At 48.1% G+C, this 27,656-nt stretch overlaps 1 protein-coding gene and 2 long non-coding RNA genes across 5 annotated transcripts; 1 reads left to right on the top strand and 2 right to left on the bottom strand.

Annotated features, from left to right (window-relative positions):
• Positions 1 to 5,431: 5,431 nt before the first annotated feature.
• On the bottom strand, positions 5,432 to 8,962 carry LOC103173567 (calcium homeostasis modulator protein 1-like). 2 transcript variants are annotated; one of them, XM_042346356.1, is made up of 2 exons: positions 8,171 to 8,962; positions 5,432 to 5,974 (listed from the first exon to the last, which is right to left on the bottom strand). In XM_042346356.1, the coding sequence occupies exons 1-2, from the start codon at positions 8,648 to 8,650 to the stop codon at positions 5,798 to 5,800; spliced, it is 657 nt and encodes a 218-aa protein (XP_042202290.1). In that variant the 5' UTR covers positions 8,651 to 8,962; the 3' UTR covers positions 5,432 to 5,797. The 2 variants fall into 2 exon arrangements, with proteins under 2 accessions (XP_042202290.1, XP_007884362.2); XM_007886171.2 differs by lacking the exon at positions 5,432 to 5,974 and adding an exon at positions 7,434 to 7,724.
• On the top strand, positions 5,982 to 9,361 carry LOC121852262. Of its 2 annotated transcripts, none has more exons than XR_006086067.1 (2): positions 5,982 to 6,558; positions 9,190 to 9,361. It is a non-coding gene; the product is annotated as an uncharacterized LOC121852262 (long non-coding RNA). The 2 variants fall into 2 exon arrangements; XR_006086068.1 differs by lacking the exon at positions 5,982 to 6,558 and adding an exon at positions 8,508 to 8,570.
• On the bottom strand, positions 8,973 to 10,467 carry LOC121852261. The gene is made up of 2 exons (XR_006086066.1): positions 10,154 to 10,467; positions 8,973 to 9,031 (listed from the first exon to the last, which is right to left on the bottom strand). It is a non-coding gene; the product is annotated as an uncharacterized LOC121852261 (long non-coding RNA).
• Positions 10,468 to 27,656: the final 17,189 nt, after the last annotated feature.

Here is a 27,656-nt window from a genome sequence, read left to right as displayed (position 1 = left end):
CAATCCTCAGGCTGCCCAAACCATCACACACCATTCGTCACATCAAGACTGGACTGAGGGAAGTCCCTCCTCACTCGGTCTTCCCAACTCTTCTCTCCACAAGCTGCAGATCATCCAAAACTCTGAGCGCATGTTCTCTCGCGCACCCGGCTCCGTGACCCCATCACTCCCACCATCCCTCAAAGGATGGTGCCGTCTATGGCCTTCCCCCCCCTACCTCTCTGACCTGCTGACTCCCTACCCACCTGTCCGTTCCCTCCGTTCAGCGGGCTCCGGTCTGCTCAATATGTCCCGCACGACCCGCCCTACCATCGGTGGCCAGTCTTTCAGCCTCTCTGGCCCCACACTCTGGAAATCCATCCCACGGTCCCTTCACCTCGCTTACTCCCTTGCCTCCTTCAAGGCCGGTCTCAAGAACCTTCTCTTAGAGAGTGCCTTTAGTCGCCCTCCTACCTCTCTGCCTTCCCTCTGCCCTACACCAACCCTAATCCATGCTCGGGCCCCGACATTTAACTGTTCAGCGCTTTGGTATGTCCTCACGACGCGAAAGGCCCTCTGTAAATGTAGTTTTGTTGTTTAGCGGGGGATAAGTTTTCGTATGGGACCGTGTGTATAAGCTAGTATGTGTGTTTAAGGGGTTTTATGAGAAGGGGAGGTTATGCGTGTAGGGGAGTGCGTGTGTAGGTGAGGGCATGCATGTAGGGGAGTTTGTGTGTAAGGGGATTGTGTGCTTTGGGGAGCATGTAGGAGAAGGAATGCGTAGGGTTGCGTATATATGCGAAGATAGCTCTTTTTGGGGTTGGATGTGTGTAGGGGATGATGGGTGTCAGGCACGGGATGTGTCTCGGTAGTGTTTAGGGGAGAATGTATGTCTGCAGAGGATGGTGCGTGTAGGGGAGGATGTATACAGTGGAGGGTTGGGTGGGGGATGTGAGTGTCTATAAGGGGATGGAGTGTCTTGGTGATGATATGTGTTTGAAGGAGCGGCCGTGTGTTGGAAAGTGTGTGTGTAAGGGAGGACATGTCTGTGTAGGTGGATATGGGGGAGGATGTGTCTTTGTAGGGGGGGTGTGTGTAGGATAGGATGTGTGTTTTGGGTATATATGCCTTTATAGGGTGTGTGTGTGTAGGGGAGGATGCTTATGTGCAGTAGACGATTTGTGTACAGGGGAGGGCGTGTGTCGCGGAGGTTGTGGGTTTTGTGGAGGGCGTACCTTTGCAGGGGAGGGTATGTATAGGGGATGATGTTTGTACATAGTGCAGAGTCTGTGTATAGGGGATAGTGTGTCTAGGTGAGCGTGCGTCTTTGATGGCAAGGTGTGTGTAGGGGAAGATACGAGTCTGCAGGTAAGGGTGTGCAAGTACGGGATGGTGTGTGTATGGAAGTGTCTATATGTAAGGGATGGTGTTTGTTGGGAAGACTGAATGTGTATGGGATGTGTGTGTCTGCAGGGGATGGAGAGTGCAGGGGTGGATTCGTGTTTTAAGGGACGTTATGTAGTGGATGGTGCATATGCAGAAGAGGCAGTGTTTGTTACTGAGGGCGTGTGCGTCGTGCAAGTTGTGTGCATAGGGCAGGGTGTCTTTGCATGGGAGGGTGTTTGTAGGGGAGGAGGATGTGTCTTTGAAGGGGACGGTTTGTATTGGAGAGGATTTGTGCATGCATGTGTGTGTGTGTACGGGATGGTGTATGTGTAGGGGAGGGCTGATGTAGCACAGTGTTGTGTGAAGTGGAAGGTGTGTGTGTGTGTGATTCGGATGGTGTGTGTTCAGTGGATGCTTTGTGCAGGGGATGGTGTTTGTTTAAAGGAAAGTGTGTGTGTGCAGCGGAGAGTGTGTGTTTGTAGGGGCTGAACTGTGTAGGAAAGGATGCTTGTTGGTCGGGGATGGTTTGGATAGGGGAGGAATTGACTTGATAAGGGAGCGTGCGTGTTGTGTAGGATGTGTATGCAGGGGAGTTTGTTTGTGTTGTGGAGTGTGTTTTTTAGCGTGGACCTGTGTGTAGGTGAGGGCGTTTGTGCAGGGCATAGTGTATGTGGTGGTGTGTGTGTAGTGGAGATTGTATGTTTATGGGAGGAAGTGTATTTGAAGGGGAAAATGTGTGTAGGAGTTGGCTTGCACATGGTGTAGGGTGTGTGTGTAGGAGAGGGCGTGTGTGTTGGGTAGGTAGTGTTTGTAGGGTAGTTATGATTTTAGGGGAGAGTGCGTGAAGGGCAGTGTGTGTGTAGGGCAAAATGTTTGCATGTAGGGGGTGGATTCTGTTGAGGAATATGTGTGTGTATGAATGGGAACTCTCCTCGCCGGCCTTCCCGGCACCTCCCTCCACACTGCAGGTCATTCAGAACTCTGCAACTCGTGTACTGTCCCGCACCACACCTCGGTACCACATCACACCCACCCTCGCACTCACCCTCGCTCGCCTCCACTGGCTCCCCATTCCACAGAGGATCGAGTTCAAGATCCTCATCCTCACCAGAAGGCCATTCACTGCCTCGCTCCCTCCTAACTCTCTGAACTTCCATCCCACTACCTACCTGCTCGTACACTCCGTTCCTCTGGCTCCGGTCTGCTCCACATTCCACGCCCCAACCGCCCTACCATCGGTGGCCTTCAGCCTCTCAGCCCCGAGGCTCTGGAACTCAATCCCCCAGTGCCTTCGCCGCTTACTCCCTTTGTTCCTTCAAGGCCGGTCTCAAGACCTTTCTCTTTGACCTTCAGCCTTCAGTTCCCTCTCGACTCTCTACCCCCTCCTCGCTCCCCCCCTTCCCTCCCCTACCCTGACCATTTCCCCCCAATGCTCGGGTCCTGATCCAACTGTACAGCGCCTTGGGACGTCCTCCCGACGTGAAAGGCGCTCTAAAAATGGAAACTTGTTGTTGTTGTTGTTGTGTGTAGTGGTGGATATGTGTGCAGGGAAGGATGCGTGTATGCGTTGCGGATGCTGTTTTTATAGGGGAGAGTGTGCTTAGATAAGGTATTGTCCGTAGGGCAGAGTGCGTATAGGGAAAGATCTAAGTATGTAGTGGATGGATTGCGTTGAGAAGGATGTGTGTGACGTGGCGGTATGTGTAGGTGAGGATGCGTGTGTGCAGTGGATGGTGTGCGTACCAAGGAGGGTGCATGCAGGGGAGGGGGGTGACTGTAGAGGAAGCCGTGCCTTTGTAGGTTTTAGTGTGTGCAGGGGAGATATTGTGTATGTCGGTGATGGTGTGTTTTTTTGGAGTATGTGTGTTTGTAGGAGAGGTTTGTGTAAAGGAGTCTGTGTATAGGCGAGGATATGTTTTTATGGTTGGACGTATGTAGGGGATGGTATGTTTCTGGAGAGTGTGATTGTGTCTGCAGCGGAAGGTGCGTTTACGGAGAATGTGTCTGTATGGGAGGGTGCGTTAGGTGAGAATGTGTTCAGGGGAGGGTGTTTGTAGGGTGTGTGTGTAGGGGGTGACGATATGTGTTTGTAGGAGACGGCGTGTGCAGAGGTGGGTGTGTGTATTTAGGGATTGTGTTTATGCGTAGGAGATGAAGTGTCTAGGGAAAGTTGTATCTTTGTAGGGGAGGGTGTGTACGTAAGGGAGCATATATTCTTGTAGTGTCTAGGGGAGGATACGTGAGTGTTTCGTGGACGGAGTGTGTATAGGGGAGGTTGTGTGTAGGGCAAGGTGTTTGGGGAGGACGTCTCTTTGTATGGCAGGGTGAAGGTAGGGGAGGATGTATATATATAATATAGTGTGTGTGTGTATAGTCAGGGTGTGTTTCTAGGTGAAAGCATGTCTGAATGGCATGGTTTGTGTAGGGGAGGATACGATTGTGTAGGTGAGGGTGTGCGAGTAGGTGATGGTGTGCGTAGTGGAGGTCGTGTGTGTACAGAAGTACCTGTGTATAGAGGAGGGTATGTGTAGTGGAGATTGTGTGTGTATGGAATGATGTGTGTCTGTGGGGACTGGAGTTTGTAGTGGAGGATTCGTGTTTATTGGGAAGATATGTATAGTGGAGGGTCTGTATATTGACGTGGGAGTTTTTGTGCGTCAGGTCATGTGCGTAGTGTAGGGTGTGTATTTAGGGTAGTGTGTGTTTGTAGCAGAGGGCGTGTGTAGTGGAATGTTTGTTTATGACAGGATGTGTCTTTGTAGGAGAAGTTATGTGCCGGGGCGGATGAGTGTGTGTGAAGGGGAGGATGCGTCTTTATAGGGGAGCGTGTATATTGTAGAGGATGTGAATAGTTGAGGGTATGTTTACGGGAGAGTGTGACCTTGTAGGGTAGTGTATTTACGAGAAGGCGTCTGCATAAATTAGGGTGTGTGAATAGAGGAGGGTGTGTTGGTAGGGGAGACTGTGTAGAGGAGAGTGTGTTTTGTAGGGGATGGAGTCTGTAAGAGATTATGCAGGATTGTAGGAGAAGTTTTGTGCTTGGGTTGATGTGCCTTTGTAGAGTATGGCGTGTTTAGGGGAGGATGTGTTTGTAGGGGAAGTTGTATCTTTGTAATGGTGGTTGCGAATAGAGGAGGATGTGCGTGTAGGTGACGGTATATGAGGGTAAGGCTGTGTGCGGTAGTGTTGAGTTTGTTGAAGATGGCATTTTACGGTGAAGTGTCTGTGTATGGTAGGCTGTGTCTTTGTTGGGGAGGGAGTCTTTATGGAGGATGTGTGTGTGTTGGGATAGAATGTGTGTATAGGAAGTGCGTGACTGGAGCAGGGAATATGTAATTGTAGAGGTTGAGGGGTGGATGCGGGATTTTAGGGGAAGGGGTATGTAGGCAGGGTGTTTGTAGATTAGGGAGTTTCTTATAATTGCAGGGGTATATAGGGAAGGTCGAGTGTATATGGTACGGTTTGTGTCGGGAAGGATATGTGTTTCTAGGTGATGGAGTATGTTGAGGAGGATGTGTCTTTTTTCGTGAGGGCGTGTGTAGGGGAATGTATGTGTAGGGGAGGATATAATAATAATCCTTGCATTTGATATAGGGCTTTTCACGTCGGGAGGACGTCCCAAAGCGCTTCACAGAATATACTGTAAAGTGAATTGACTGTATATTTGTGGGCGAACGTGGAGGATTCGTCTTTGTAGGTGATGGTGTGTGTGTAGGGGAGATTGCATGTGTGAAGGGAAGGGTGTGTCATTGTTGGGGAGGATGTAGGCAGTGGAGGATAAATAATAATAATCATAACAATAATAATCCTTGCATTTGGTATAGCGCTTTCACGTCTTCTCGACGTCTCAAAGCGCTTCACAGAATATACTGTAAAGTGAATTGACTATATTTGTGGGCGAAACGCGGGAGCCAATTGCACACAGGATGTCACACAAACAGTAGTGGATGAAATGACCAATTTATTATTGTTTTGTTTTCGAGGGATTATTATTAGACGTGTGGAGTAAGGAAAGTTGCCCAAGGTTTCGCTCTGCCTGGAGTTGAACCCAGGTGTCTCGCTTGGAAAGAGAGTGCTCTAACCACTGAGCTACAGGACTCCACAAGTCTGATTGTGTAGTGGTGGTTCTGTGTATAGGGGAGGGTGTGTGTGTAGGGAGGGTGTGCCTTTTAGGGCAGGTTTTACGGGTGGGTGTGTGCGTATGGTAGTGTGCTTGTGTAAAGGAGAGTGTGTGTTTGTAGCGGAGTTTGTGGGATTGTTGGTGAAGGTGAGTTATGGGTGGATGTGTCTTTTTAAGGACGGATGTGTGGAGAGGCCGTACTTTCAGCCACTGTGCCCCAAATCTCTGGAATGCTCTCCCTCAATCCGGCTGCATTATGCCCTTTCCTCCCTTTTTCAAATCTCACCTAAAAACATTTCTCCTCGACCGTGCTTACGGCCGTCTCCTCCCCAACACATCATCACACTCCCCCGCCCACACCACCCCCACACCACCCCTCCCCGTAATCTTGGGCTTACTGTACCGGCAGTTTTTTTCGTAATCTGGACAACCAAATTGATAAACCATCAAAACCAAGAAGATGGAAACGAGTAAGACACCACCAGTGAGCTGTGGAGAAGAAAACAAAACATTTATTAGATTGCAGTTTCATAATAGTTTCCTGAGAATAAGAGAAAGCCGCAGGAACACTAGGCATGACATAATACAAAATTGAGTACAAAATTATATTATATTATTATGCGTAGAAGAATTGGGAATGCTGACAAGCGGGGAGTTGGCAAAGTCGACGTGGATGTGACGTCCGCGACAATGGGGTTTCGGCGGCCTCATGCGTGAGTCTGTGGTGGGCGATGTTGCAGAGGTGGGGATGGCAAAGCTGGTCATGGCATGGATGTGGGGTCTAAAGGACCGTTGAGGGTCAAACAAGATATCAAGTTTCCGGACTGGATCTGTGAGGTGAAGCGTGCATCCAAGGATAATAATACTGCACCCCGACAAGGTGGCACTCTCCCGAGCATTGCTCGCTAACGTCAGCAATGGCTGTGATCTGTACGTCGGTGGTATGCGACTGGAACAACCTTCTAACTGCGAGGTAGAAGAGTGGTTTGGAAATGTTAAAGGATGCAGCCAAAGCCATAGTGTCGGAGGAGATGGTAGAAGAATTGCATAAGATAAGAATAAAGAAAGTGGAGGTAGGTACTAATAAAGTTGACGGTGCTCAAGGTAGATAAGTGACCCAGAATGGGATACATCCAAGGTTACCAAGGGAAGTAAGGGTGGAAATAATGGAGGCTCTGGTCACAATCTTTCAATCCTCCTTGGACACCGGGGTAGTACCAGAGTACTGGGGGTTTGCAAAGGTTACTCCCCTGTAAAAAAAGGGGGNCAGAAGTGTAAACCCGGGAACTACAGGCCAGTTAGCCTAACGTCAGTCGTGGAGAAACTTCTGGAGACTATAATCCGGGACAAAATAAATTTTTACTTAGAAAAATATGGCGTAGTAAAGGACAGCGAACACAAATATGTTGAAGGCAAATTTTGTCCAACGAAGCTGATAGACTTTTCATAACGGAAAGGGTGGATGGAGGTACTTCAGTTGATGTAGTTCATATGGATTTTCAAACGGGATTTGATGAAGTCCCTCATTAGAGACGTGTAAGCAAATTAGAAGCCCAAGATATTAAAGGGACAGTGGTAGTGTAAACGTTAAATATTTGAGCATAAAAGTTACAGATGTAATAATAATAATAATAATAATAATAATAATATTCCTTGCATTTGATATAGCGCTTTTCACGTCGGGAAGACGTCCCAAAGCGATTCACAGAACACACTGTAAAGTGAATTGACTGTATATTTGTGGGCGAACGCGGCAGCCAATTGCGCACAGCAATGTCCCACACACAGTCGTAGATTGAAAATGACCAATTTATTATTGTTTTTGGTTTGGGAGGGATTATTATTAGGCTCTGTATGGAGTAAGGAAACTTGCCCAAGGTTTTGCCCTGACCTGCCTGGAATTGAACACAGTTCTCTCACTTGCAAAGCGAGTGCACTAACCACTGAGCTACAGCTAAGGAAGTAGAGACTTAGATCATACATTGAAATAGTACAAACAGTAGGAATAATAAGTCCATACTTATTACAAAGAAACACCATTAATTTATTAATCAAACAAGGAATGTTGGACCGGGATATTTTGCTTAAAACTCACCTATTTGGCCATCAAAAAGCTGAGGTTCATAGTAATTAACTGTTGATTATCGTAAGCTAAATTCGGTGAGCCATATCTGTTCCCCTATTGTTCTCAAAACATCGACTTTGTTTTCCCAGATTTCTCCTAAAGTTCAACGTTGTACTAAATTGGACAAACGTAAAAAAATTTGCAGTCACGGTAGAAGACAGAGACCAATATCAAATAGAATTTATGTTTGACGACCAACAGCATACGGGGATTTGTTTACCTCAGCGGTTCCACACTTTTCACACGGTTTGCTCTCAAGAATGGCTGGAGAGCCCTTAAATCATTCTCAAAGATCCAATGCAGTGAGTTCACGATCTACTAATGGTTACACCAACAACAAAATAACTTTTTTATAGCGCCTTTCATGTCGTAGGATGTCCCAAGTCACTGGACAGACAGAGTTACGTACCCGAGACGGGGGTCTGGGTGGGGGAGGGTGGATAGCAGGAGGTTAACGCGAGTTAATGACCCACACGGGCATTTTTATGGTCGATTATGCGTTTCCCTGAATTCAGCCGCCAAGTGTCTGTTTGGGAAGTTGTCTGCAAAAATGAACTTACCTGTGATGTCAGGAGATTCTTGGTGACATGCTTGTCTTCGGTTTCCAGTGTTTGATTTTCTCCTGATACGTTGCAGGAATCTGAACCTTGGTTTCTCTGATTGTTTTCCTTCCTGATATCTCCTTCAGATTTTGCACAAATCAAGTAATCACCGTCCAGGAAAAGCAAAACAGTCCACATAAGGGGAGGGGCGATAATTTGTGCCAGAAAACATATGTTTTTCTTATAATCCGAACAACGGTTAGGTAGATTTTCTTGTGCCACTATGCCAATTAAAATAAGCAAACTGGCAGGAAGGACAAAGAACAAAGTGACATACTTCTCGTTAAATTTTGGATCACAAGGACATGAAAACGTCAGCTCCAACAATTCTTCGACTGCAGCGAGGACAAAAAAAACGGTAACATTTCCTAAGATTGTGTTTGGTTTGGTCAGTTGCTTCAGCAAGTATTTCAGGCTGCTGTATTGTATTCCCGGCATCTTTCCCGTGGTGCTGCTGAGTATTTGGCGATCAGCTTGTGCCAGTGGTGAAGACGTCTGATAGCAGTCGGCGGTGACCTCGCACAAAACTCGTTGATCTTTCCGGACGAGCTGCTTATGTGACCCTGACTCAGTCCGTCTCACTTTCTAATTTGAATGTTCTGGGTTCAAGCTTCGCATCGGGGCATTTGAGCTCCTGGTCCAGGTTGACACTGTAGGGCAGTGCTGGTGGAGTACAGCCTTGTCACAGATTCGAGAAGATTACGTCCTGGAGCTCAGTGGTTAGAAGACACACCTCGCAAGCGATATGACCTGGTTTCGATTCCCCGGCTGGGCAAAACGTTCAACAAGTTTCTTTACTCAAGTTGTTGTTCGGAAATGCTGATGAGATAGATAGCAGACCATAATGTCTCAGGCGATAAGCTAAGGACAAGTATGATTACAACAGGACTAACAAACGAACTGATATTGACAAAGAAATCGGGAAGTTATCAAGTTCTGTGTCATTGAGGTAATTTACTGCGGTTTTATTTCAACAGCCCCGCAGTAAAAAGATGATGAACAAACGGAAAGAAAACAGCTAAGGGGGAAAATGCACGGGAAAATGGACAACACTTATAAACAGCAATATGCTGTTAACATGATAAAAGATGAGTCTGGACAAGATTCGTCCCAGCAGTAAGAGCTCGAGAGACAGATGCACTATAGAGAGAGAGAGAGATAGAGAGCAAGAGACGTAGCTCTGAGTGGTATGTCAGGCTCAAGAACTGGACAATATGGTTTTGTTTCTCTAAGTATTACTTGAGATACATGTTGAATTAATGGTCCCAATTATGTTACAATAAACCTTTATTACACCCAATTGGGATTGTCAGTTCATTCATTGATTATAATATTGCTTTTTCGGGTTTAATAAATCCTTCAATTTGTTTAAAAAACTAATAATGAGAAGAAATTGATTCCCAAATCCATGGCTGTTTGTGGGTCACTGCTGTACTCAATTGGCTGCCGTATTTCGACCGCAAAATATACAGTCAATTCATTTTACGGTATCTTCTGCACAGCGGTGAGAGACGTCTTGAAGATTTGATAAGGCGCTATAGCAAATGCAAGGATTATTATTATAATAATAAAAATAATAATAATCCTTGCATTTGATATCGCGCTTTTCACGTCAGGAGGACGTCCCAAAGCGCTGCACAGAACACACTGTAAAGTGAATTGATAGTATATTTGTGGGCGAGCGCGGCAGCCAATTGCGCACAGCAATGTCCCACAAACAGTCGTAGATTGAAAATGTCCAATTTATTATTGTTTTCGGTTTTGGAGGGATTATTATTAGGCTCCGTGTGTAGTAAGGAAACTTGCCCAAGGTTTCGCCCTCACCTGCCGGGGATTGAACTCAGGTCTCTCACTTGTAAAGCGAGTGCTCTAACCAATGAGCTACAGGATTCCGAAATTATTATTATTAGTAGTAGTAGTAGTAGTATTATCCATTCATACCGTAACCTGACAAACATCTTTCACCTCAGTCAACTTATCAGTACCCGAGCCCTTTCACAGTGACTTGTCTTCTCCATTCCGAGGCCTGGGCCGGTCTGTGTTGGGCAGTGAACTGGAACTCTGCGGATCCATGTGGCTCAGGAACCGGGGTTTCCTACAGAGAGAGGAGAGACCGAGACTCCTTTTCCGTTAAGTTCACTACTACATTCCAAATCCTGGCCTCAGCTCCGAGGTGATGCTGTAAACTATCGTAAATTATTCTCACTTGTTGTCCTTCTAGAAATCTGTTTCTGTGTGACAACAGTTGGGTGGGACGGCAATGAATGGTGACTGGAAAACTGACCGATCTAATTCTGGTCTGTAACAGTGGCCTCTGGTATCATGATACGCTTCGTTGCCTGGAAAACCAAGGTAGAAATTAGATAAATAATTTCAATCAATAAGTGTGCATCACTGTAAAGCTCTGAAAGACGCTTTTATGAAACCGAAACCAAATTGTATTTTCCGTGTTGCTTTTTCACATTCTCTTTACAGGAAGTGATTTTTCTGATTCTGAAGCGGAAAATTTTGAACAAGAAAGAAAGAAATGATCAAATCTAAACCTCTTTTCTCTAACATGGTTTCTTAGCAGCAGAATGTGATTAGACTACAGATTTCCGGTGCGCGGGGAGCGGGCACCGGTATGGACACAACGAGCAGAGAGAGCAGGGAATTTCCTTTAGAACACAGAGCTCCATTACGGTGGCTTTTATGTGCGGAAAAGTCTGCAGCTCATGACAAAGCATTTAGTTTTGTAATGAATATTGAAATGCTTCCATGTGGTCCAACAGTTCCTTCTTTTATTAAAATTTGAAATATAATTCTGCATAATTATTTTCTCGTTTGAACATGGCCTCAAATTGGCCGTCAGAAGTGGCCGCCTGGGCCTAGTTACAATGGCCGACTGAGAGTGTGAATCAAATTAATAACAGTAATCCTTGTATTTGATATAGCGCGCTGTGTGTGTCTGTACATTGCTTTGCTGTGTTTGTCTCTGTTCGTTTCTGTGTGTATCTCTCTGTGTCTGTGTGTATCTCTGAATCTCTCTCTGTGTATCTCTGTGTCTGTGTGTGTGTCTGTAACTCTCTTCGTCTTTCTCTGTATCTCTCGCTCTCTGTAGCTCTCTGTGTCTGTGTCTATGTGCATCTCTGTCTGTGTGTGATTCTGTATTTCTCTATGTATCACACCCTGTGTCTTTGTGTGTGTCTGCAGATCTGAGTCTGTGTGGGTCACTGTATATCTCTCTCTCTGTATCTCCCTATGTGTTTCTGTATCTCCCTCCCTCTGTGTATCTCTGTGTGTGTGTGTGTGTTTCTCTCTCTCTGGCTGTGTGTGTGTTTCTCTCTCTCTGGCTGTGTGTGTTTCTCTCTCTCTCTCTGTGTGTGTGTTTCTCTATCTCTCTGGCTGTGTGTGTGTTTCTCTCTCTCTATCTGTGCGTGTGTTTCTCTCTCTCTGTCTGTGTGTGTGTTTCTCTCTCTCTGGCTGTGTGTGTGTTTCTCTCTCTCTCTGGCTGTGTGTGTGTTTCTCTCTCTATGTCTGTGTGTGTGTTTCTCTCTCTCTCTCTGGCTGTGTGTGTGTTCTCTCTCTCTGGCTGTGTGTGTGTTTCTCTCTCTCTGTCTGTGTGTGTGTTCTCTCTCTCTCTGGCTGTGTGTGTGTTTCTCTCTCTCTCTGGCTGTGTGTGTGTTTCTCTCTCTCTCTGGCTGTGTGTGTGTTTCTCTCTCTCTGTCTGTGTGTGTGTTTCTCTCTCTCTCTCTGGCTGTGTGTGTGTTTCTCTCTCTCTGGCTGTGTGTGTGTTTCTCTCTCTCTCTGGCTGTGTGTGTGTTTCTCTCTCTCTCTGGCTGTGTGTGTGTTTCTCTCTCTCTCTGGCTGTGTGTGTGTTTCTCTCTCTCTGTCTGTGTGTGTGTTTCTCTCTCTCTCTCTGGCTGTGTGTGTGTTTCTCTCTCTCTCTGGCTGTGTGTGTGTTTCTCTCTCTCTCTCTGGCTGTGTGTGTGTTTCTCTCTCTCTGTCTGTGTGTGTGTTTCTCTCTCTCTCTGGCTGTGTGTGTGTTTCTCTATCTCCCTGTTTGTGTGTGTGTGTTTCTCTCTCTTTGGCTGTGTGTGTGTTTCTCTCTCTCTCTGTCTGTGTGTGTGTGTTTCTCTCTCTCTGGCTGTGTGTGTGTTTCTCTCTCTCTCTGTCTGTGTGTGTGTGTTTCTCTCTCTCTGGCTGTGTGTGTGTTTCTCTCTCTCTCTCTGGCTGTGTGTGTGTTTCTCTCTCTCTGGCTGTGTGTGTGTTTCTCTCTCTCTCTGGCTGTGTGTGTGTTTCTCTCTCTCTCTGGCTGTGTGTGTGTTTATCTCTCTCTCTGGCTGTGTGTGTGTTTCTGTCTCTGTCTGTGTGTGCTTCTCTCTCTGTCTATGTGGGTGTTTCTCTCTCTCTGTCTGTGTGTGTGTGTTTCTCTCTGTGTCTGTGTGTGTGTTTCTCTCTCTCTGGCTGTGTGTGTGTTCCTCTCTCTCTCTCTGGCTGTGTGTGTGTTTTTCTCTCTCTGTCTGTGTGTTTGTTTCTCTCTCTGTCCATGTGTGTGTTTCTCTCTCTCTCTGTCTGTGTGTGTGTTTCTCTCTCTCTCTGGCTGTGTGTGTCTCTTCTCTCTGTCTGTGTGTGTGTTTCTCTCTCTCTCTGTCTGTGTGTGTGTTTCTCCCTCTCTCTGGCTGTGTGTGTTTCTCTCTCTCTGTCTGTGTGTGTGTTTCTCTCTCTCTCTGGCTGTGTGTGTGTTTCTCTCTCTCTCTGGCTGTGTGTGTGTTTCTCTCTCTCTCTGTCTGTGTGTGTGTTTTTCTCTCTCTCTCTGGCTGTGTGTGTGTTTCTCTCTCTCTGGCTGTGTGTGTGTTTCTCTATCTCTCTGGCTGTGTGTGTGTTCTCTCTCTCTGTCTGTGTGTGTGTTTTTCTATCTCTCTGGCTCTGTGTTGTGTTTCTCTCTCTCTCTGGCTGTGTGTTTCTCTTCTCTCTGTCTGTGTGTGTGTCTCTCTCTCTCTGGCTGTGTGTGTGTTCCTCTCTCTCTGGCTGTGTGTGTGTTCCTCTCTCACTCTGGCTGTGTGTGTGTTTTTCTCTCTCTGTCTGTGTGTTTGTTTCTCTCTCTGTCCATGTGTGTGTTTCTCTCTCTCTCTGGCTGTGTGTTTCTCTCTCTCTCTCTCTGGCTGTGTGTGTGTTTCTCTCTCTCTCTGGCTGTGTGTGTGTGTTTCTCTCTCTCTCTGGCTGTGTGTGTGTTTCTCTCTCTCTCTGGCTGTGTGTGTGTTTCTCTCTCTGTGGTTTGTGTGTGTTTCTCTCTCTCTCTCTGGCTGTGTGTTGTGTTTCTCTCTCTCTCTGGCTGTGTGTGTGTTTCTCTCTCTCTGTCTGTGTGTGTGTTTTTCTCTCTCTCTGGCTGTGTGTGTGTTTCTCTCTCTCTCTGTCTGTGTGTGTGTCTCTCTTTCTCTCTGTCTGTGTGTTTTCTCTCTCTCTGCTGTGGTGTGTGTTCTCTCTCTCTCTCTGGCTGTGTGTGTGTTCTCTCTCTCTCTGGCTGTGTGTGTGTTTCTCTCTCTCTCTGGCTGTGTGTGTGTTTCTCTCTCTCTGGCTGTGTGTGTGTTTCTCTCTCTGTCTGTGTGTGTGTTTCTCTCTCTGCTGGTGTGTTCTCTCTCTTGGCTGTTGTGTGTTTCTCTCTCTCTCTCTGGCTGTGTGTGTGTTTCTCTCTCTCTCTGGCTGTGTGTGTGTTTCTCTCTCTGTCTGTGTGTGTGTTTCTCTCTCTCTCTCTGGCTGTGTGTGTGTTTCTCTCTCTCTCTGGCTTGTGTGTGTGTGTTTCTCTGTGTGTGTGTGTTTCTCTCTCTCTCTGGATGTGTGTGTGTGTCTCTATCTCTCTGGCTGTGTGTATGTGTTCATCTCTCTCTGTCTGTGTGTGTGTTTTTCTCTCTCTCTCTGGATGTGTGTGTGTGTCTCTTTCTCTGTCTGTGTGTGTGTTTCTCTCTGGCCATGTCTGTGTGTGCTTCACTCTCTCTGGCTGTGTGTATGTTCCTCTCTCTCTCTCTGGCTGTGTGTGTGTTTCTCTCTCTCTGGCTGTGTGTGTGTTTCTCTCTCTCTGTCTGTGTGTGTGTGTTCTCTCTCTCTCTGGCTGTGTGTGTGTTTCTCTATCTCTCTGGCTGTGTGTGTGTTTCTGTCTCTGTGTCTGTGTGTGTGTTTCTCTCTCTCTGGCTTTGTGGGTGTTTCTCTCTCTCTCTGTCTGTGTGTGTGTTTCTCTCTCTCTGGCTTTGTGGGTGTTTCTCTCTCTCTTTGTCTGTGTGTGTGTTTCTCTCTGGCCATGTCTGTGTGTGCTTCACTCTCTCTGGCTGTGTGTGTGTTCCTCTCTCACTCTGGCTGTGTGTGTGTTTTTCTCTCTCTGTCTGTGTGTTTGTTTCTCTCTCTGTCCATGTGTGTGTTTCTCTCTCTAACTGGCTGTGTGTTTCTCTTTCTCTCTGTCTGTGTGTGTCTCTCTCTCTCTCTGGCTGTGTGTGTTTCTCTCTCTCTCTGGCTGTGTGTGTGTTTCTCTCTCTCTCTGGCTGTGTGTGTGTTTCTCTCTCTCTCTGGCTGTGTGTGTTTCTCTCTCTCTGTCTATGTGTGTATTTCTCTCTCTCTCTCTCGCTGTGTGTGTGTATTTCCCTCTCTCTGGCTGTGTGTATCTCTGTCTATCTCTGTGTGTGCAAAAGTACATCTCCATAACAATCTCTCTTTGTCTGTACGTATCATTCTCTCTCGGCCTCTCTGCCTGTGTGTGTCTCTGTGTTTCAGTCAGTTACCGGTTACAGTGTCATTGAGGCCTAGGCAGGAAATTATGTGTTTGTGAAAGCGCTGCATTTTCTGTGTTCATTAAGATATAAACCGCAGGTCTGGGCTGTGTGTGTAACGCCCTAATTATGGTGATACAAGTTAACTCAATACAACATGGTTTTACAGCACAAACTAAGAGATTTACACCAAATGCACATTCACAAGCGTCCGATAATCAGTGAAACAAATGGCCCATTTTGAGCTTTTGCTCTGTGTTGATGGTATATTTGAGCTGTGTTTGATTTCCATGTTGTTTTGCCCTTTGCTCTCGAGCTGTGACTGTAAGTAGCCGAGAGGAACATGAGGCTGTGAGTTCAGCGCTGCACATCCCCTGTGGTGTGTTACCGCAGCTCATGGTTTCCTGTTTTTCTGTTTTTCTGTGAAAAGAATGAGACGGGATCAGAACAAGAAGCCGCGGCTTTAGTTGTTGACTGAACACCCTCTGTCTTCTCACTGAGGGCAGGGAGGGCAGTCTGTGTGTGTGCATGTGTCAGTATCACTCTCTGTGTGTCACTGTGTCTGTGTGTGTCTGTGTGTGTATCACTCTCTCTGTGGGTGTCTGTGTGTGTGTGTCAGTCTCTCTGTGTGTAACTGTGTGTGTGTGTGTATGTGTGTCAGTTTCTCTCTGCATGTAAATGTGTTTGTGTGTGTGTCTGTGTGAGAAGATAAGAACAAAAGAATTTAGCAGCAGGAGTAGGCCCTTCGGCCTACTATCTCTTGCGCAAACACTCCCTTCCGCAAAGGCTCCCTTGCGCAAAGTCTCACTTGCGCAAACACTCCCCTGTGCAAACACTTCACTGAGCAAACACTCCATTGCACAAATGCTCCATTTCTCAAACACTCCCATGCGCGAGCACTCCCACGTGGAAGGACTCCCATGTGTAAATATCCCCGCACACATAGACCCCCATTCACAAAGTCTTCCATGTGCAAACACTCCCTTGCGTAAACACTCCCACGTGCAAACACTCCCACGCACAAACACTCCCACACGCGAGCACTCCCAGGCGCGAGCACTCCCACACGCAAACTTTTCCACGCGGTAACTTTTCCACGCACAAACACTCTCGCGCAAACACTCCCCTGCGCAAACACTGCCAAGTGCAAACACTCCCTTGTGCAAACACTGCCTTGCGCAAACATGTCCATGCGCAAACACGCCCCCGCGCAAACACTCCCAGGCGCAAACACACTCCAACACGCAAACTCTCCCATGCGTGAGCACTCCCACACGCAAAGACTTCCACGTGTAAATACCCGCATACACATAGACACAATGCACAAAGTCTTCCATCTGCAAACACTCCCTTGAGCAACCACTGCATCGCGAAAACACTCCCACGTGCAAACACTCTCTCGCGCAAACACTCTCTCGCGCAAACACTCCCTCACGCAAACACTCCCTCACGGAAACACTCCCCTGCGCAAACACTCCCAACTGCAAACAACAACAACAAGATTCCATTTCTAAAGCGCTTTCACGTCGGGAGGAAGTCCCAAGGCGCTGTACAGTTGGGTCAGGATTTATGCATTGGGGGAAATGGTCAGGGTGAGGGGAGGGAAGGGAGGGAGCGAGGAGTGGGGAATGGTCAGGGTGAGGGGGGAAGGGAGGGAGCGAGTAGGGGGGGAATGGTCAGGGTGAGGGGGGGAAGGGAGCGAGCGAGTAGGGGGGGAATGGTCAGGGTGAGGGGGGGGAAGGGAGGGAGCGAGGAGGGGGCAGAGAGTCGAGAGGGGAGATGAAAGCTGAAGGTCAAAGTGAAAGATCTTGAGACCGGCCTTGAAGGAGGAAAGGGAGGAAGCAGCGAAGGCACTGGGGATAGAGTTCCAGAGGCTCGGGGCTGAGAGGCTGAAGGCCACCGATGGTAGGGCCGTTGGGGCGGGGGATGTGGAGCAGACCGGAGCCACAGGAATGGAGGGTACGGGCAGGTAGGTTTGGGGATAATCGGTCCGAGAGGTAGAGGGAGCGAGGCCGTGAATTGCCGTGTAGGTGAGGATGAGGATCTAGAAATCGATCCTCTGGATCGCACACAGAGCCAAGTTGGATACAAACACAAACATATACACAGCCAGGCTGGACACACACACACACACACACACACACACACACAGAAAGGCTGGACACACACACAAAAATACACACACAGCCAGGCTGTATACACACACAAACACACACACACACAGAAAGGCTGGACATACACAAACACTGAGAAGGCTGGACACATGCACACACACGGAGCCAGGCTGGGCACATGCAGATAAGCACACCGAGTCAGGCTGGACATACACACTGAGCCAGGCTGGACACACACACACACAGCCAGACTGGAAACACACACACACACATACAGATTTAGGCTGGACACACACACAAACACACACACAGCCAGGCTGGACACACACACTGAGCCAGGATGGACACATGCTCACACACACATACAGAAACACACACAGCTAGGCTGAACACACACGCACAGCCAAGCTGGACACACACACACACACACTGAGCCAGGCTGGTCACACGAACACACACACTGAGCCAGGCTGGACACACACAGATTTAGGCTGGACACACACACAAATACACACACAGCCAGGCTGAACACACACGCACACAGCCAGGCTGAACACACACACAAAACCAGGCTGAGCACACACACACATACACTGAGCCAGGCTGAATACATACACAAACTCACACACAGCCAGGCTGAACACACACACACACAGCCAGGATGGACACTTGCAGACACAGGGAACCAGGCAGGACATATATACACACACACACACACACACACAGCCAGGCTGGACACACGCACACATAAACACACTGTACCAGGCTGACACACACACACACACACACACTGTGTCAGGCTGGTCACACACACACACAAAAATATACACACAGATAGCCTGGACACACACACACAAACTGAGCAAGGCTGACACACATAATGAACTAGGCTGGACACATGCTCACACACACATACATGCACACACACTGAGCCAGGCTGAACACACACACACACACACACACACACACAGAAAGGCTGGACACACAAACACTGAGAAGGCTGGACACATGCAAACACACGGAGCCAGGCTGGGCACATGCAGACAAGCACAACGAGTCAGGCTGTACATGCACACTCAGCCAGGCTGGACACACACACACTGGGTCAGGCTGGACACACACACACACACACACACAGCCAGGCTGGACACACACACAAACTCACACACAGACAGGCTGCACACACACACACTGGGTCAGGCTGGACACACACACACACACAGAGATTTAGGCTGGACACACACACAAACACACAGCCAGGCTGGACACACACACACTGGGTCAGGCTGGACACACACACACACAGAGATTTAGGCTGGACACACACACAAACACACAGCCAGGCTGGACACACACACAAACTCACACACAGCCAGGCTGGACACACACGCACTGAGCAAGGATGGACACATGCACACACAGGGAACCAGGCAGGACACACACACATACAGACACACACACACACGCACACAGCCAGGCTGGACACACACACACACACACACTGAGCCAGGCTGACACACACACACAAACACAAACACACACCGAGTCAGGCTGGACACATACACACACACACACAGACACACAAATATAGACACAGATAGACTGGACACACACACACAAATTGAGCCAGGCTGGACACATGCTAACACACACACACACTGTGTCAGGCTGGACACAAACACACACCGAGTCAGGCTGGACACACACACACACACACAAATATAGACACAGATAGACGGGACACATACACACAAATTGAGCCAGGCTGACACACACACTGATCCAGGCTGGACACACGCATACAAACTGAGCCAGGCGGGACACAGACACACACAAAACAACGTCCCACAGAAATATTCATGTAAAATAATAATGCTGTGTTTCGCCAATAAAACATAGTCACTACATTATACAGTATATCCTGATGCGCTTTGTGACATCTAAAAGACGTGATAAGGCGCTATATAAAATCTAAGGATTATTATTGTTGTTAAAAAGCAGATTGGAGATTCAAAGTGGGTTTCTCTCCAGAGAAATGTAACGTCAAATTTCCTCCACAGAAGTTCTGCGGTTGGGTTTCGTTGCTTATCTGCCTGTTGCAGTTAAATGTTTGAGCCCTTTTTGCAGTGAGTTTTGTGTGGTTTGTGCTTTATATCCGGTAACGTTGCAAAACAAATACCATGACAGTGGTTCATATACACATCAGCCTTTGCGATTTGCACCATGTCCAACATTAACCCTTTCATACAGCTTGAATTGTGGTGGTCTGGACTCTATTATCTGGAGAAACACTTTCTCTGTCCCCTAAGGTGCCGCGGGATCTTTAACAACTGTTCTGAACACAAAACAAACTGGACCTCAATATATCATGTCACCTGATTCTGAGACAATGAGAAACACAGTGTTTGAGAGAGAATGACAATGTGAGAAATCAGAGTGAGAGTGACAAAGAGGGAGAGAAATCATGAGTGACATTGTGTGTGAGGGACTGAGTGTGAATGACACAGATGGAGAGACATCGACTCAGAGTATGAGAGAATCAGTGTGAGAGACATTGTGAGAGACATAGTATGTGAGTGTGTGAGAGAGAGTGTGTGAGAGTCAGTGAGTGTGAGAGAGAGTGTGTGAGAGTCAACGAGTGTGAGAGAGAGTGTGAGAGAGACAGTGAGTGTGAGAGAGTTTGTGAGAGAGTATGTGGGAGACATAGTGTCTGAGAGACAGTGTGAGAGACCGTGTGTGAGAGAGAAACTGAATGTGATGGACACACTGTGTGGGAGCGAGAGAGATACAGAGGGTGAGATTACGGCTTTGTGTGGAGGGGCAAAAGGGGCAGTGTATAAGCAGAACAATAACTTGGAGCCATTGAAACCCCATGAATACCCTCCTCCCCGTTCCCAACAAGCAGGATAATAATCATTGGCACAGAGCCTTTCATGTCAGTAGGACATGAATCTACATCAAAATGAACATCAGGCCAAAATCTAATATAATCAACATTCTGTTAACTTGTACAGCGTCACAACCCGTCCCACACATGGCTCACAGAACAGAAGCCGTCCTGTTCCTTCCTCATCAAACCAGGAGTCTCCAATCCCTGCAAACTATCTGCAGTGACTGCGCGAAGCACCACCTGAAGAGCCACTGAAATCAGTGAGATTCCTGGCCAGTACTGGATCTCGAGGAAGAGCGAGACAGACTTAGATTGTGAGAGACACAGTTTGTAAGAGAGACTGACAGTGTGATAGACTCATAGGGAGAGAGAGTGTGAGAGACAGAGAGGGAGAAAGAGAGAGATTGGGAGTGAGAGGGAGAGAGAGAGAGAGATTGTGAGAGACACAGTGTGTGTTAGAGAGAAGTGAGAGAAACAGATGGGGAGAGACTGAAAGTGTGAGAGAAACAGATTGAGATAGAGAGACTGAGAGTGAGCGACGCAGTATTTCAGAGTCTGAGAAAGTGTGTGAGAGACACAGTGTATTAGAGAGAGAGAGAGATAGTGAGAGAGAGGGCTTGTGTGGAGGGGCAGGAGGGGCAGTGAAGGCACCCATTCGAGCCTCCCCAATCAGGACAATAGTACTTGCTTTTGGCACAGATTCTTTAGTGTCAGGAGGATGTCACAAATCATGTCACAAGATATACTGTAATGTGAAGTAATTATGTATTTTGTGAGTGAACAAAGTCTGCGGAGTTTGGCACAGCAACGTTCCACAAACAGCCATGTAATGAATCAACAATGATATTGGAGGTTTGTTGGCTGTGGTAAAGTACAAGATGGGCTCATCTGGGAATTGAACTCGGGATCTTTCACTTTTCCTTGAATTTCAAAACCAAAGCGAGTAACATGCCACTCGACCAACCAGCCTCGCTCTCTGGTTTGGAAATAAAGATTTTGAATAAAACCAAAAATGTGACCCTATTTTGCCATTACTTACATTTCCATCATGAGGGCTTCAAAAGACTTCAGTTGCTAAGCCGTACGGAAATCGATGGACACAATGTAGCTGTTTTCCTCTGAATCTTACAACTTTCTGTGATCTTATACAGAGCCACAACATGTCCCCACACATTGCTCACAGAGCAGAAGACATTCTGCTCTTTTGAGAGCCGCTCCCACTTTAAGAGCCACTGCATTCAGTGAGATTCCTGGCCAGTTCTGGGTCTGACTTGCGGACAGACACCACAATTGCCCTCTGGACACTGACAGAGAGGAAGGAGCGCGAGTATCAGACAGAGTCTTGGTGAAGATTAACATATTAATTCTCCTGGACTTAATGAGAAGGACCTCTCCATTTAATTCTTTATTACTGAAAGCCACGCAGAGGCTCGGACACGTACACCTGAATAGTGGACACCTGATGCTTTATTTACCACCATTCTGCAAACAAATATTTAATTCAACAATGGTTACAGGAGCGATATCGCAGCCTTTAGCTCAGCTCATATTTAATATTTTATAAGTTCCCGTAATGAGCAATACAGTTCAAATATCCCTCATGAGTACAAATATACAGATGAACAACGGAATGTCTATCCTCAGCTCAAAGTATGTTCTGGAGAAAAAAGACAAACTCACATTTCTTTAACTGCTTTGTTTTAAACGCTGCTATTTCTCACAAACTCTCACCTGCTCTCTCCTTCTCCATATGTGAGCTCTAGACTTTCTCCATTTCAAAACTATTCAAAACCGGGCAGCGGAGTTTTGTATTAATTGAATTTTGAGTGTTGTGGAGTTGGGGAGACCAGCGAGGAGGGCATTGGCACGGTCCAGCCGGGAAGTGACGAAGGCGTCGATGAGTGGTTTGGCTGCTGAGGATGTGAGGTATGGATGGAGGTGAGCAATGTGGCGGAGGTGGAATAAAGTGGTCCTGGTTGGTGAATGGATATGGCGTAGAAAAGTAAACTGTTGGTGACTAGTTTTGCTCATTCTTCTGATGATAATTGTGCATTCATTTGCTCCCTTCACGTTCTCTGATATAAATACTCTTTGATTCTGAATAATGTCTGAAACATCCAATATTTCTCCGGAATGTCTTGAAGATATTATGAGGCGCTATATCAGATGCAGGGATTATAATTTTATTATACAATGGGATTGTTATTATTGTTGAAAAGCAGATTGGATTTTGGAAGCGGGTTTACTGTCCAGAGAAATATAGAGACAAAACTCCGGTAAAGAAATTCTGTATTTCTGTTTAATTATTTTTTTTCTTTTGCAGTTACATGTTTGAACCCCTTGCGCAGGGAGGTTTGTGTGTTTGTGCTTTATATCCGGTAACGCTGCTAAGCTAAACACATCCTTCTGATGTGAAAGGAGCTCTATAAATGTAATCTTGTTGTTGTTGTTGATGACAGTGGTTCAGCTACACATCAGCCTTTGCCATTGGACACCATGACCAATATTAACTCTTTCATACAGCTTGACTTGCGCTGGTCTGAACTTTAACACCTGGAGAAGCTCCCCTTCTCTTTACCCAACAGCGACTTCTTTAACATCTGTCCTGAAAGCGGCACAAACTGGACCTCAATTTATCATCTGAGAGGCTCAAGTAGAGTAGAAAGACTGAGTGTACGGGACACACTTTGTGTGAGAGAGAGAATGAGAGAAAGAGAAAGGCAGAGTGAGTCGTACACACAGTAACAGACAGACGAGCATGTTTTGTCTGCTGTCGTGCAGCCTGTAAAGCGTGTTGAGATGCTCTGCTGATATGATGAGGGAAGTGTCAGGATATTTATACACAGCGATACCACAGAGATCCGTTTTCACACCTCAAACCGTATACCTCATCTCTTGTTCCTCTTTCAGCTTCTCACATTTCGTTTGTTTTTAGTTTTTCTCATTTTGTTAATTTCCACCAAATAAAATAGCAGCTGAGGTGAGGGGGTGTCTGGTGAGGCTCAGGGAAAGGGTCAAGTTTAGGGTCAGGGTTGGGTCTTAGAGTCAGGTTTAGGTTGAGGGTGAGGGTGGGTTTAGGGAGAGTGTCAGCGTCAGCATCAGGTTTAGGGTCAGTGATAGTGATGAGGTGAGGAGGTTTCTGTGGGATTGTAGTGGCTCCGGGTGAGGCTCAGGTTAATGGGAGACCAGAATCCAGGACACACTGCGTGATGTTGTGGGTGATAATCATAATAATCCTTGCATTTGATTCAGCGACTTATCACATCTTCGAGGCATCTCCAAGCGCTTTGCATGATATACTGTAAAGCGAATTGACTGTATATTTTGTGGGCTGGTCTGTATGACGGTCTGTGTGTTGGGACCAGGTGGTTCCAGTTTGGCGAGAGCCACACGGGGTGTGTGAGTTACAGAATCCTGGAATACTACAGCTCAGAAGGAGGCCGTTTGGTCCATCGTGCCTGTGCCAGCTCTTTGGAAGTGATGCCCAATCAGTCTTTTCCCCATTCTTTCCCCATATCCTTGCAAATGTTTCCACTTCAATTACTTCAATCCATCCCCTGTCTCCCCAAGTCTCCATTCAATTCCCTATCCAAGTACCTGTCTAATTCCCTATGGCAAGTTGTTATTGAATATGTTTCACCACACTTTCAGGCAAAGTGCTCCAGTCCTAAAAGCTTCATGTGTAAAAAACAGTTCTCCTTGTATTCTTTCCCCTCTGGTTCTTTTGCCAATTAACTTAATTTTTTGCATCTGGTTACCAACCCACCAACCAGTGGAAACAGTTTCTTACTCCTACTCTTTCAAAATCCCTCATAATTTTGAAAGGAATACTACTAAGTCCCCCCTCAAACTTCTCTGCCCTCAGGAGAATAATCGCAGCTTCTCTTGTGTCTCCATATAAATGTAGTCCAACATCCCTGGTATCATATCTTGGTAAATCTCCCCTGTAGCCTCTCCAAGGCCTTGGTATTCTTCCTAGAGTTGGGTGTCACTGCTTTCATTTAACTACTAAAACCGCGAAGTTTGTCCCCTGTGGACGCTGGTGAGCTGCCGCTGTTTGTCCAGCTCAGACACCCCATCCCCACCCCCCATCAGAGCTGACAGTGTTAACAACAACCAACAACTGCAGGTGAGCAGTGGGCGGAGGGGGTGATGACAGAGGTGTTGTAATTCCAATGAGACATCATGACTGTGCTGGTTTCCTGTGGTCAGTGTGGAGAGAGCGAGAGAGATTAAGAGTATGTGTGTCACAGCGAAGTGGGTATTCGGGGATCGTAGAGCGAAGGGATCGCGGCAAATGCTGCTCCTGAGATCTTCTCCGTGTGGATTATCTCGAAGTCTGCGGAGACCCCACATTCCAGACACAAGCCTCCGGCCTTTGACACTCAGGAGCTCCTTCTCATCCTCAAGATGAACCTATTTTTTGTTTTCCTCTTCGGTGAGTATTATTTGTAACCCAATAACAAACATGACCCTTGTGTCCTGTTCAACTGTCAACGGTCCTTCATCCCTCACATCTGTGGGATGAGAGAAGGGAAGAGAGGAGGGAGGGAAGAAGAGGTGAGGGGGGAGAGAAGGAGATAGGGGAGGAGAGAGGTGGGTGGAAGAATGAAGCGAGTAGAGAGGGGAGAGTGGAGGAGAGAAGAGAGGCGAGGAGAGCAGAGAGAGCATAGGAGAGAGTGGCGGAGAGAACTTAGGGTGAAGGAGAGCCGGGAAGAGCGGAGACATGAGGAGTGGCGACAGGGCATGAGAGGAGGGAGGGGTGTGGGAGGAGAGTGCGGCAGAGAGAAGAGAGGGCAGGAGAAGAGAGAGGGCAGAGGAGAGAAGGAGGTGTAGAAAGGAGAGGAGAGAGGGAAGGAGATGAGACAAGGGTTGGTGAGGAGAGAGATGTGGAGAGGAAAGATGGGAGAGCAGAGAGGAGAGGAGAGGGAGCCAGACAGGAGAGAGGAGCGGAGAGGAGAGAGGGTAGGATAGGTAGATGGATAGGAGAGGAGAGGGTGGGGAGGAGAGAGGGGCGGAGAGCAGAGTGGGGGCAGAGAGGAAGGATGGGAGAAGAGGAGAGTACAGGGAGAAGAGAGGAGGCTGGAGAGAGGGGAGAGGAGATTAGAGCGGTGAGAAGAGAGGACAGGGGAGGGAGTGGAGGAGAGTGGAGGGAGTGGAACAGAGGCGTTGAGTTTCTGATCCTTCACCAAACCTCATCTTCTTTGAGAAGCGAATCAGAAACACAAACACAAGCAATCCCTGGGCAGAAAATGTCTGTTCAGCCTATCGGTGTGTGTGTGTGTGTGAAATAGGTTTGTGGTCAGTCCCAATTCTCCTCCTCTCCCTATCGTGTCTGCGCTGGGGCTCAACCCCACCACCACACCCTCACCCTCCCCCCACCACCCTTCCCCAACACTGGAGCTCTCTACTCTATACCCACCCCCAACACTCGAGCTCTCTACTCTATTCCCATTCCCTCTCCTCTCTCTCTCTCTCCATCGTGTCTGTGCTGGTGCTCTCTCACCTACTGGGGCCCTTTTTGGTGATGACCAAAATGGCTGCCCGTTAAGGACTGACCATTATGGAGTCCTGTAGCTCAGTGGTTAGAGCACTCGCTTTGCAAGTGAGAGACCTGAGTACAATTCCAGGCAGGTCACGGCGAAACCTTGGGCAAGTTTCCTTACTCCACACAGAGCCTAATAATAATCCCTCCAAAAACCAAAAACAATAATAAATTGGTCATTTTCCATCTACGACTGTTTGTGGGACATTGCTGTGCTCAATTGGCTGCCACGTTCGCCCACAAATATACATTCAGTTCACTTTACAGCGTGATCAGTGAAGCGTTTTGGGACGTACTCCCGACGTGAAAAGCGCTCTATCAAATGCAAGTATTATTATTATTATTATTTATGGTGTGAGAGACCGGACGGATCAGATTATTGACTGTGTGAGGTACTGTATTAATAATTCCTGCTTTGATCTTGTTTTTTTTTTCTCGTGCAGTGATATTTCTGGAGAAAAAGACGGTGGAATGTGCAGGTCAGTGACGCAGTCCCACAGCCAAAAGCTGCTGTGGGAACATTAGTTGCTGAGGGTGGGACTCGGCCTCTCTTCAGCTCCATCGGGGGAACAGGAAGAGAAACCATCACACAATCCACAGGCCACATTAACAGTCTGGTTCTAACCATACCCTTGTCCCTCGTGCCCTCTGTTCCACCATTGGTGACCACGCATTTGGCCACGACAGCCCGAAACCCTGAAACACTCTTCCTCTATCACTCTTTGTCACCGTCTTTTTCCATCTGCAGAAGCAGAAGACCTTCCTGTTCAACAGTGCCTCAGGTCGCCTCCTCAAACCCGCGGCTTGGATTCATGCTGCGCCTCTGTAGGGCTCTGAGACGCAATCCTGTGTGAGTGGCGCTGTGTAAACACAGGTTCCTGTTGCTGTGGCTGTTGTGTGTCTGGGTTTACAGAAGGTATTTGATAAGGTGTCACCTGGGAGGGTTGTGGGCAACCTCAGGGGGGACGTGGGGTCTTTGGAGGCTGCGGTCATGGCTCGCCCGCTTTTTGTTAGTGATTAAAGCTATGCTCTGAATGGGGCTATGCCGGGTTGTGCGTGTGCGTGTTTGGGGGGGTGGGGGGTGTGGGGGGGATGTGGGAGTGCCTATGCCCTAGAAAAGGGCTGTGCATGGGCAGGCGCTGTGCCTGGGGACGGGTGGGCCATGGGGAGGAGCTGTGCCCTGGGAGTGTATCTGTGCTCTAGTTTGCTGTACGTTCAGTGGGGAGATGTGTCTGGGGGTGGGTCTGCGCCTTGGGAGGGGCTGGGCCTTGGGTGAGGTCTGCGCATTGGGGCAGTAGTTGTGTCTTGTGGGAGGGGCTTTGCCTGGTGGGGCTTGCCATGTGGGGGGCTGGGTGTGGTCTATGCCTTTGGTGCGCTGTGCCTTGGGTGGTGGAGGGCTTGTGCCTGGGTAGCGCAGTGCCCTGGGGTAAGGCAGTATGCCATGGGGATAGGTATTAGACCCTGTGGGGGTTGTGCCCTTGTGAGGTGCTGTGCCTGGGCGGGGCTGCAAATCAGGAGGGACTGTGCCCTGAGGGAGGGGGCTGCCCTTGTGCGGAGGGTCCGTGCCGGGTTGGGAGGTTGGGGAGGGGGCTGTGCCTTGGACAGTCTGTGCCTGTGTGAAGCTGGGTCTGGGTGGAGGGTCCCTGCGGGGGGGGCTGAGCGCTGGGTGTGTTATCTGTGGTGGCTGTGCCTGGAGATTTTGGCCTATGCCCCATGGGGGGCTGCTGTACAATGTTACGGGGGTGGTCTGTGACCTGGAGTTGTCTGTGTTTGAGTTCGGTTGTACCTGGGGGAGGAGGGAGTTGGGCACTGGTGGATGGGGCTGTGGCCAGTGATGAGCTGTGCCTTGTTGGGGGGGTGGGGGTCACGGATGCGTGTGCTTGACTTTGCCCTGAGGGTTTGTGCCTTGGGGTGTGTGGAGGCTGTGTCTGGGGTGAACTGTGCCTTTGTAGGGCTGTGCCTTGGAGGGATTGATATGTGGTGGGGACGGGTGAAGGGTGAGGGGGCTTGTGGAGTGGTGTGTGTGCACTAGGGGATGTGGCTGTGCCTTGTGGGTGGGGTCTGTGCACTGGGGTGGAGGTTGTGCTCTGGAGGGATGGTCTTTACCCTATGCGCTGGGAGGGTTTCTGTGCCGGGGGTCCTGTTTTTTGTGACGCAG

Source organism: Callorhinchus milii, unplaced genomic scaffold (genome assembly GCF_018977255.1).
Source record: "Callorhinchus milii isolate IMCB2004 unplaced genomic scaffold, IMCB_Cmil_1.0 Scaffold651, whole genome shotgun sequence".
Taxonomy (NCBI): domain Eukaryota; kingdom Metazoa; phylum Chordata; class Chondrichthyes; order Chimaeriformes; family Callorhinchidae; genus Callorhinchus; species Callorhinchus milii.
This window is presented reverse-complemented; position numbering and strand designations above follow the sequence as displayed.